At 48.6% G+C, this 11,604-nt stretch overlaps 1 protein-coding gene across 1 annotated transcript in view; it reads left to right on the forward strand.

Moving 5' to 3' along the window:
• The window catches only part of pdlim4 (PDZ and LIM domain 4), a 53,789-nt gene extending 44,186 nt beyond the window's left edge, over nucleotides 1-9,603 (forward strand). Inside the window, exons 4-8 of the mRNA XM_048230120.1 lie at nucleotides 1,824-2,080; nucleotides 4,094-4,251; nucleotides 7,486-7,627; nucleotides 9,222-9,375; nucleotides 9,547-9,603. Of these exons, the coding sequence (XP_048086077.1) occupies nucleotides 1,824-2,080; nucleotides 4,094-4,251; nucleotides 7,486-7,627; nucleotides 9,222-9,375; nucleotides 9,547-9,603 (768 nt within the window). The remainder of the gene's footprint in view (nucleotides 1-1,823; nucleotides 2,081-4,093; nucleotides 4,252-7,485; nucleotides 7,628-9,221; nucleotides 9,376-9,546) is intronic.
• The last annotated feature ends 2,001 nt before the right edge of the window (nucleotides 9,604-11,604 follow it).

The raw sequence follows: 11,604 nt of genomic DNA on the forward strand, positions 1-11,604 counted from the left end.
GGCCAGCTCTGTAAGTAGCCCTCTGTGTTAGCACATCTCTAAACACCACTTTTACTGAGGCCAGCCCTCTGTAAAGTAGCCCATCTCTAAACACCACTGTACTGAGGCAGCCCCTCTAAACCCCTCTCTGTGCACCACTTTAAACTGAGGCCAGCCCTCTGTAAGTAGCCCCTCTCTGTGTTAGCACATCTCTAAACACCACTTTTACTGGAGGCCAGCTCTCTGTAAGTAGCCCCCTGTGTTAGCACATCTCTAAACACCACTTTACTGAGGCCAGCTCTCTGTAAGTAGCCCTCTCTCTGTGTTAGCACATCTCTAAACACCACTTTACTGAGGCCAGCTCTCTCTTCAGTCCACATCAGCAGCACAGCAAGTCAGTCCCCATATCCCCCGGAGGTAGCAAACCATCTCTGTTTGTTTTTCCTGTAGGTGTGTGTGGGAGGGGGGGTTGTGTGTTTGTGTGTGGGGGGTATGTGTGATGTGCCGTGTAATCCAGCCAGTCTTTGTTGAAAACAGCTGGTTACTCTACGTAGCTCCGAAGGGACTGAGGGCCAGATATACGTAGATTTGCGAACGTAGCGTTACCAGCGTCATGGACACACCGCAGATTGCGAACGCTGTCAGACCCAAGTTTCCGTCGTATTTATCAATGGATTCAATCCTTGTGTGTAACTTACTCTTTCTCTGCCCTTCTCCGCCCATAAACACAATTTACGAACGTCCACAACTGAATGGCAGAGCCTACATAAGCGCAGTTGAATGAAGTTAACTGATGACAACATTAAAAAGAATGAAACGTTTAGCGATCATGAAATAATACCATACATGATAAGATGTCAACAAGCAGGGAGATAATGAAGATCAGTAGTTCTACTCAAACTACTTGTGCACGTAGGCTATGGAAGATTGGTCAAAAATCTAGCAAGTAGGAAAGTTTAAGTGAATGGCGTGAGAAAGTGAAAAGTAAGACATCACGAAAGGCCAACTAAAGTTGAGGTTGCTTTTGGTGGTACAAATACTTTCACCACAAAACTGGTGCTCTAAATGGCGATTCTGTTGTCTTTGAAAGGTTCTCTTATTGGCCATTGAACTGCAATTTGGATTAACACCTGCTTTTACAAGCCCGGAGTATTTAGAGCAGAATAGACGATGCTTTCAGGGAGCAGTCTTTGGACATACCGCTGGAATACATAACTAGGCTTTTACTCTTCCCTTCCCATCTTTTTCACGCTAAACTCCCACTTTCCCCTGGATCCTCCCATGAATGCATATGCATGACATGACAATCGCAATTAGCCATTTTTTCAGCTCCCCGCGACAGGCAGTTTCGCTTTTACATCATTGCGTCCTGTTTGTACATACCTTGCAATGATTTTACACGCACATTGCGAAACAAATACGCCTGAAGTGGGCACAAAAGCGTTAGTACATCTGGCCCTGAATGTGCAGTTCCATACGATTCGCCACAAATATTTACATTTACATCCACAACATCCAGTTACCCGAGTACACAGGCCATTCATCAGACTGACCGCATGTGGAACCAGAGCCAGGTGGCTCTGTCCCCACACCACACAGTCTTCATTCCCCCTCAGCTTCTGTCCTTCAGACAGATGACCTCCAGATGACCTCTGCGTCCTCTTGTGGCGACTTTGTGTTTTTGTCTTCATGTTCTCTTTTGTTTCTTGACTGTGCAAAGCTTCTTTGAATAAAAATGCTACCCAGATGGAGTTTATTATTATTCTGACTGACCAACGTCATGTCCCTTTCATTTCTGGTTATTCTGACTGACCGACGTTGTGTCCCTTTCGTTCCTAATCCAGGGCTTTCGACCCATCACCAGTGGCTACGTCCAGAGCCCGTGGCAACAGCAGCAGCATGTGGGCCTCAACAATGGAAACTCCAAGCCCAGCAGTGCTCAGTACAATAACCCGGCCGGCCTGTACGGCAGCAACGCCACCAACACTGCCCACTCTGCCCCCCCTGCCCACGCTGCCCCCCCTGCCCACTCCGGCTACTCCAATGGTGACCGTGGGCTGAATAAACACATGGCCAGCCTCAGCCTGGTCTCCCCTCACAGGTGAGCTGACCTAAAGGTGCTTGCTTTGCACACTGACACAACAAATGCCAACAAGCACCAACAAGCACCAACAGTTGGGTCATGTGCAGCATCAGGCAGGTTTGTTGGTGCTTGTTGGTGTTTGTTGGTGTTTTGTTGGTGTTTGTTGGATGGAATTGTTTGAGTTTGATGTTCAAAAGCCAGTGTTTTCAGTTACTGTAAGTGGCTGTAGTATGTTGATGGCATACTAGCAACACTTGCAATGTTGTCATAATCCAACTATGTATCCAGCGCTCGCAGGTGTCCCCTCACTGGTGAGCTCATGTAAACGGGCTTGCCTTGCACACACTGCCCCAACAAACACCAACAAACGCCAACAGTTGGGTCAGTGTGTACCGTCAGCCTGTATTTGTTGCAGCGGCAACATAATTATCTCTTAAGCTAGAGGTCAACCAATGCTATACAAGCACATAGATTGCTTTAAACTGACCATTTGTTATGCTAACATGAACTAAAAGTGCTAACTAAAATGACACTCCTTTCCATTAATGACAGAGCTATTTGTATCTGTCTGATAGTCTCCAAAGTTGAATATTTTTATTATAGTCCATAAACAGCAATGAAATGGAGCCATATTCTTTAGATAATTAACCTTACAACGTTAGCTGAACTTTCTAGATGCGTTCCAGCATATCCAGTCAGCTATACTGTAGCCCCACTTTGTTGTCATGATCCAACTGTGCATCCAGAATCCATGTGTCCACCCCTGACAAAGTAACCAGCAGCTAACTGTCGTGTTGATGACCTGTTCTGGTAATGTTTACACCGGGCATGGTTATCTGACCAACCATATCAGTATATGAGTTAGCCGAGTGTTCAGGTACCATATAACTTAGCCGAGTGTTCAGGTACCATATAACTTAGTGTTCAGGGCTTGACACAAATTACACCACCTATTTTTTGGCCTGCACACCTCAAAAACACACTCTTTGAACTCTGCCACGGCTGCAGTGGATTCCACGTGTGTGCTGGGAGTGTGGTTTCCTGTTTGGAGCTCCGAGAGTTTCCCATGCATGCAGGGTGACCGTATCAGCAGGAGGGCGTGCGCTGACCCCGTCCTTCTGGCCTCACTCTGTTTGCTCTGAGGCCTTCACAGGCACATCTGACTTTATTGCAGCATCATTCATTCAGAAGCACGCTGACCCAAATTACGTCTGGATAGGGGCCGGGTGTGGCCCACGTACAGCCCGGATCTGGCACAGTATTGACACATCCGGACCAGACCCAGACCAGAACCGGAACAAAGTCTCTCCAGCTCCCGTTGCTATCAGGCATCCTGACCAACGAGGCAAAAGCCAAGCGTGAGCGTCGCTCTGTGACAGGTCTGATGAACACATTCCTCAACCTCACATCCACTCGCAAAATATTGCCATGCATCGAGGAATGGAGTCCCTGGAGCCTCTCAGGGAAGAGCGAGTACTGAGCTGAGCCAAGCCAAGCCAAAGGGGTCTGTTTTCAGATAGAATTAACGTTTGGACAGGGAATTACTCTGGGTTATTTGAAAGCTTGTGTTCCAGAAAGAAGATTATTTTTGCAGTGTGGGTCGATGGGGGTGAATAATTGCCATGATGCTGTTTTGTGGCTTTCGGTTTGAGCCATTTGTAGAGTCAAACGGGCCTGTCTGTCCACTGTGGGCTCTGCTGAGAATGTTCCGTGTGGTCTGCATCTGATGACAGATTATTTAAGTGATTTTTTGGTAAATTTCTCAACAATAAATCATGAACTCAAATCATGAATGCAGCTAGTCAGTTAACAAACTTGCAATACTTACAAAGAAAAGTATAGAAGGTTATGATATCATACCAGCTTGAAATAAGGCTATAAGCTGCATGTTATGCAGCCACATCATTGAAAAGATTTGTTCCAGGAAGAATTTGGGGGGAAGGACATGCCAGAAGCCAAATCCTGCATGACTCTCACAGAGCGGATGGACGTGTGTGTGTGTGTGTGGTTGTGTGTGTGTGTGTCTTCCAGTCCAGAGCCCAGGGTCCACTCTCCCAGCAGTGGGAACGGCGTGGACACGCAGTCCGACGTCTACAAGATGCTCCAGGATCCTGAGGAGCCGGTGTCCGCTCCCAAACAGTCCGGATCGTTCCGGTACCTGCAGGGAATACTGGAGGCCGAGGATGGAGGTAGCTGAACTTTGGCTCTTTTCCCCCCACAGCCTGTCTGTCTGTCTGTGTATGAGCAGGGTGGAGGTAGCTGCCTGTCTGTCTCGGTATGAGGAGGGTGGAGGTAGCTGTCTGTCTGTCTGTGTATGAGTAGGGGGTTAATGAACATGTATTTAAAAATGTGAAGTGTTTTGCATGTGCGTAGTCATACACTCAAATACACATGCACACACAGACGCACAAAATGTATGCAGACACACACACACACACACACACACACATACATCCATAAACGTAAAATCCAATTGGTAAAGCTTGGACGAGTAGTACTCACTGTATATGCTTTAAGTACAGACTACACGTTGACTAAGATTTATGTTGATGACGCAAGACACAGTGTTGACCCTGTGCTATGTGGGTCAACTCACAAAACATCACACACACACACACACACACACACACACACACACACACACACACACACACACACGCATGATCCCTGTGCTATGTGGGTCAACTTGTTCCAGAAAACCGCTCGCGCTCAAGCCCAACGATAGCTTTCCTTTTCCAGAGGAAAGCCTGAGATACAGCCTGAAAGCACAACTGAAAAAAAAACTCACAAAACATCAAACACACACACACACGCACACACACACACACACACACACACACACACACACACACACGCACACACACACTCCCTCCAGTGACAGAGAGCTACCGACTCTAGAAGGGAATCAGTCAGGCCCAGAACCGAGTCTACAGCCCAGAACCCTGCTGAGCAGGGAGCTACAAAGGAGCAGAACCAGGATCCTCTGCAGGTTCTGCTTCAGTCAGTGGCCCTATTCTACGTTCTGCAGTTCTCTCTGCAGGCTCTGCTTCAGTCAGTGGCCCTATTCTACGTTCTGCAGTTCTCTCTGCTGGTTCTGGTATAGTGTGTGGCCCTATTCTACGTTCTGCAGTTCTCTCTGCAGGCTCTGCTTCAGTCAGTGGCCCTATTCTACGTTCTGCAGTTCTCTCTGCAGGTTCTGCTTCAGTCAGTGGCCCTATTCTACGTTCTGCAGTTCTCTCTGCAGGTTCTGGACCTTACAGGAATTACTGGCCATACAAATGTGGGGAACCCACTCCACCCACTCTGTGTTCTGGAGGGAACCCACTCCACTCCCTCTGTGTTCTTGGTAGAACCCACTCCACTCACTCTGTGTTATGGAGGGAACCCACTCCACCCACTCTGTGTTCTGGAGGGAACCCACTCCACTCACTCTGTGTTCTTGGTAGAACCCACTCCACCCACTCTGTGTTCTGGAGGGAACCCACTCCACCACCCTGTGTTCTGGAGGGAACCCACTCCACCCACCCACCCACCACACGGCAGCCGTGGCTCACTGTTCAGCTCTGACTTGTAACCGAGGGTTGCCGTTCAAACCCGACCAGTAGGCACGGCTGAAGTGCCCTTAAGCAAGGCACCTAACCCCTTATTGCTCCCTGAGCGTCGCTGTTGTTGCAGGCAGCTCACTGCGCCGGGATTAGTGTGTGCTTCACCTCACTGTGTGCTGAGTGTGTTTCACTAATTCACAGATTGGGATAAATGCAGAGACCAAATCAAAAGAGTATATATATACTTATACTTATCTGGGTTCTTGGTTAATTTGGCTTTGAAAAGGGGGATTCCTTCATGACTAATATAAAAACAGTTTAACTCTAATTGAATACTTGTGAAAAGTTATGTTACCACTTCTCTGTTAATAGTTTTGGTGAAATGCTGCAGAACCGAATGAAGGCAAAGATACTGACAGAGGCAAACAGACTTTAGAAGTGCTGATCTGAAAAGAGCACATATCCATAATCAAAGCTGTTTCAATTCTCTGGATTTTCCCCCAGTAATCAACATTGCACGCACATATACAATTTGTTGTAGAGAAAGCAAATTGCTGTGGTGTGTCTTGTAAAGGGGTTGCCAACGCTGTGGCATTCTTTCCATCCCTGACCTTCATCACTGCGCTGAAAATATTTCACCAGCGCAGAGAGGCTCACTCACTCGCTCTTGGTTTAGAAAAGTGAAAGCAGAAGAAAGCCATAATGATGTGTTGGAGTTTTCTGTGTGTGAACATGTGTAAGAGCTCCCCAAAGCCTCTCCGAGGAGTTGGAAATATGTGACTCACATCTGTCGGACTCCAGCAAGAGTCACAGACAACAGAACACTAGAGTCTCATGTTACTCGTGTCAGAGATTCCACCAGGAAATAAATCTGAAGTGGAGACGCCGCTCTGTCCATAAGGGGCACGTGTGTGTGGATGGGTGAATGACATCACTGTGAAACAGGTGCAGAGAGCAAACCCTGAGACTGCAGCGCTGATACAGAGAGCAAACCCTGAGACTGCAGCGCTGAGACAGAGAGCAAACCCTGAGACTGCAGACAGAGAGCAAACCCTGAGACTGCAGCGCTGATACAGAGAGCAAACCCTGAGACTGCAGCGCTGAGACAGAGAGCAAACCCTGAGACTGCAGACAGAAAGCAAACCCTGAGACTGCAGACAGAGAGCAAACCCTGAGACTGCAGCACTGAGACAGAGAGCAAACCCTGAGACTGCAGCACTGAGACAGGGAGCAAATCCTGAGACTGCAGACAGAAAGCAAACCCTGAGACTGAGTGCAAACCCTGAGACTGCAGCGCTGAGACAGGGAGCAAACCCTGAGACTGCAGACAGAAAGCAAACCCTGAGACTGAGTGCAAACCCTGAGACTGCAGCGCTGAGACAGAGAGCAGACCAGGTGGGGAGTTCCCTACTAGCGCAGCTAATTGTTTTCTTTTTATGTGAAATGTTTGCAATGCCAACAGCTGGCCCGTTCCCGCAGGCAAGAAGTGCCAGCGTTGGCAGCACGACTCATCTCAGCAGGTTTCAGAGGTATGCCTGTTCTCATGCGGTTATGTGGGCACGGCGTGGCATGGCGTGCCAACCTTAATCAGTGCCCTCTCCGCAGGTGTGCCTTCACACTCAGTTGCCAGTTTCAGCAGTGTCTGGAAACCGCGCGCGCACACACACACACACGCACACACGCGCACACGCACACACACACACACACACTCACACATTTGACAGAGTGCGGGTATGTCTTTGTGTGTTTCCATGTGCTTATAGGTATTTCTCCTATAGACAGCTTGCAGCAAGTTTGCGTACTGACTCCAGGCTCCCCTTAACTCTCTCTCTCTCTCTCTCTCTCTCTCTCTCCCTGCGTACGTGTGTGTGTGTTTAGGTACCTCTCCCACAGAGAGAGGGCCGCGGGGCCTGCGCTCCCCTGTCCGGTCCCCGGTGCCCAAGCTAGGCCCCGTGTCTCCAGGACCTGCAGCTGGCCTTCAGAAGCTCCCACAGTGCACACGCTGTGGCAACGGCATCGTGTAAGTACCGCACAGCCCTGGACACACGCTAGCCCACACGCTAGCCCACATGCTAACCCACACGCTAGCCCACACGCTAGCCCACACACAAGCCCACATGCTAACCCACACGCTAGCCCACACACTAGCCCACACGGCCCTGGACACACGCTAGCCCACACACTAGCCCACAGGCTAGCCCACACGGCCCTGGACACATGCTAGCCCACAGGCTAGCCCACACGGCCCTGGACACATGCTAGCCCACAGTAGAACACACAGGAGGCTAGTGTCAGACCTTAATATATTACAGCTATTGTCAGCACGCTGCAAAGAGAAATCATCTCCATTCCCATGATTGTGGTACTCTTCTATTATGTTTCCAAGATGTCCTTCTCTCGGTATAACATGATGTCCTTCTCTCGGTATAAGCTAGAAACAATTCATATGCCCATAATTCATATGCCCACAATTCTCTTTTCTATGAGCTTTCTATTAGCTTTCCTGTTCTGTTTTTGGTTGCTAACCAGGACCTTGTAGCCTAAGTTGCATTCCACTGAAGTTCAAGTGAGGCAATCATTCTGCTGATATTTCACCCGCTTGACCATTCACATTGCTGTAATTTGTTGTGAAAAAAAAAACAAATTTCTAGAACTCCTTGCTCTACAAGGGGGAGTTCCAAATCAACTGCGTTCTAACCTCAACCAGTTGCGGTCAGCCAGGACGTGTCCCACGCTCCCCTTCACACTCCCCCTCCCTCACCCTGACAGACCGGTGAGGTAAGGTCCCACCATCATATTTTCATCGTGACCCGTCTCTCCTCGACCTCCTTCTTTTCCACGGAACTGTGAGGTCAAGGTAAATCCCCGCCCGGGAACCCTTAGCTCGCTCGCTCACTCCGCGCTGATGTCATCCCAGATGGAGCGGCGCGGGAAACTGCTCACAATGCGTCCATTGTGATCCTTTTAGCACGCGCAGGCTCAAACAGAGAGAGGCTTACTCACCACCAGAGAGTTAGAGAGAGAGAGAGAGAGAGAGAGAGGCTTACTCACCACCAGAGAGTTAAAGAGAGAGAGTGAGAGAGAGAGGGAGAGAGAAAGAGAAGAGAGAGAGAGGGGAGAGGGGAGAGGGAGAGGGAGAGAGAGGACAGACAGAGAGAGTGAGAGAGACAGAGAGAGGGGGGGAGCAAGCCGAGGGAGAGTCCATGGTGTCTTGACCCATCTAGTTAGGAGTTCCCAGCCAGCGCATGACGCACTGTTTCTCCAACACGCCGCACAAGTGGCAGCCAAAGAGGGGAAAGGGAGGATATTCAGCCATGTTGCTTCTAAAACGCTTGGGTCTTTGATGGGGAGGATATTCAGCCATGTTGCTTCTAAAACACTTGGGTCTTTGATGGGGAGGATATTCAGCCATGTTGCTTCTAAACCGCTTGGGTCTTTGATGGGAGGATATTTAGCCATGTTGCTTCTAAACCGCTTGGGTCTTTGATGGGAGGATATTCAGCCATGTTGCTTCTACAACGCTTGGGTCTTTGATGGGATAATCCAAGTCGTAAAAGTGAATCTAACCCACCAGTCAGCGGTGACCTTTGGTGTTTCTGCTTGGTGTTTCCCAGGGGCACGATGGTGAAGGCCCGAGACAAGCTGTACCACCCCGAGTGCTTCATGTGTGACGACTGCGGGCTGAACCTCAAACAGAGAGGCTACTTCTTCATCGAGGACAGCCTGTGGGCGGTAGACCCACGCTTGGTTCACGCGGTAGCCACCAGGGTTGGCCACGCATGCGGGTGGCCTACCCAAACTCCAAGGTGGAGCTGGTCTAATCCCCACGCCAAGCACTCGCCCGACCTCCCACACACACACACACACACACACACACACACACACACACATCAGCAATAACCTATTATCTATGCACTGTATGCTCCCTGCCTTCTACAGGAAAAGGGCTCTGATGACCCTCTAAAGGGCTCTGATGACCCCCTGATGACCCTCTAAAGGGCTCTGATGACCCTCTAAAGGGCTCCTGATGACCCTCTGATGACCCTCTAAAGGGCTCTGATGACCCTCTGATGACCCTCTAAAGGGTTCTGATGACCCTCTAAAGGGCTCCTGATGACCCTCTAAAGGGCTCTGATGACCCCTCTGTGGGCCCTGATGACCCCTAAAGGGCTCTGATGACCCTCTAAAGGGCTCTGATGACCCTCTGATGACCCTCTAAAGGGCTCTGATGACCCTCTAAAGGGCTCTGATGACCCTCTAAAGGGCTCTGATGACCCTCTAAAGAGCTCTGATGACCCTTTAAAGAGCTCTGATGACCCTCTAAGGCTTTTCAAGCTCACAGCTGTAATGTTCTAATTTCAGTGCTTTTATGTTTTATACACAAGTGGTAGGGACTTTTCTGACCTCTCTCCTCTTTTTTCTTTCTCTCTATCTCATCTATCTATCTCTATTTTATCTCTCTCTGTTACGCACTCCTGCTGATTTGAATATTAGAATGTCAGGATTCAATATACTCGACTCTGAACGGGAGTGTTAGCAGCTGGAATGGGAAATGAATGGTTGCCATGAGCAGCAGTGTCAGCGCACATTACTGACCCCATTTACCTATCAGTGCCAGAGTGAAATCCTAAAGGCCCAATAGGTGTAGGCCAGACCTGAGGTTAGCACGTCCTTGTGTGAAAGCAGGTACTTTTGCTTGTCGATGCCCTACTTTATAGCTTCTTTTCAAACACATTCCATCACACACTGTCTTCTGGGTACGGAGCACATCTTTCAGAGAGCAATGGGGAGCTCAACGAGAGGAAAAGGGAGAGAGAGGAAGAGGGGGAGAGAGAGAGAGGGAGAGGGAAAGAGAGAAAGAGGGCAAGAGAGAGAGTACAGGGCCCTGGAATAGAATGGAACACTAAGCCTGTACCCCAAGAGGGCATATGAACCACCACTTCTAACCAATACTCATATGGAACCAATACTCATATGGAACCAATACTCATTTGTTTTGGGGTTTTGGCCCAGTTTGCAGAGACTGTCCATATGTTTCTGGCATTTAGAAGATTATTGATTTGTTTTGTTTGAATGACCAAATCTACTTTCAGTTTTATAGGTGAATTATTGTTAAATTGTCTCAAAAACATACCATGTATCTTTGCGGCCAATATACTATTTTTTCCGACAAAGCTGTAAAGCTAACAAATAAATTGTTCGATACATTTTGAAGTGATATTTTCAGGTAAAATGAATGCATGTTTGCAGTGGTAAGCTGAGATGATGCCAGTGGATATGTAAATGATGTCATGTTTTGTGTCTTGAGTTGTGTATATATGAATGTGTGCCACTGTGATTGGCCAGCAGTAGCGTGCCTTGGCTCATTGCGCTCCTCGTGCTTTCATACTGTTGAAATACTAACAGGTCGTCAAGGTAGATGACTCCTTTACGAATCTCTTAACTTATTGTTTTGCCTACATGTTCTTCAGTTTGTTTTTTTGTAATTTGAATAAAGAGTGAAAAAGTGGGAGTTGTGCGTTGGTGTTTTATTACATTCCTGCTTCCCTGCAGCAGCTGTGAGCTTTGTGTCCGTAGTCCAAGTGCTGCTCAGGGTGAGGAAGGCCCCCTGTCACGTCCATGAGATGGTTGCCAGCTTCAGATGTGGCAAAAAGGCCTGCAGCTGGTCTAGGCTTGCCCCAGATAAGGCCTGCAGCTGGTCTAGGCTTGGCACAGATAAGGCCTGCAGCTGGTCTAGGCTTGCCCCAGATCTGAGGCCTTTTGGGTGCGTCCATCACAGTTAAAGAGCAATCCTGCTCCCTCACAACAGATTCGCTCATTGCACGTTTATTGCCCCTGTGTAACAAGAACCACTTGTTTTCATTCATCGGCCAAGAAGACGCTTGTGAAAGGACTGAACCGTTTTCAAACAAAGCGCCTTAAACACTCTAAAATCAACACGTTCCCATCAACTTCAGCTGCTATTTATCCCATACCTCAATCCGCCCATGGTCAATT

This window comes from Alosa alosa, chromosome 2 (genome assembly GCF_017589495.1).
Source record: "Alosa alosa isolate M-15738 ecotype Scorff River chromosome 2, AALO_Geno_1.1, whole genome shotgun sequence".
Lineage (NCBI taxonomy): Eukaryota > Metazoa > Chordata > Actinopteri > Clupeiformes > Clupeidae > Alosa > Alosa alosa.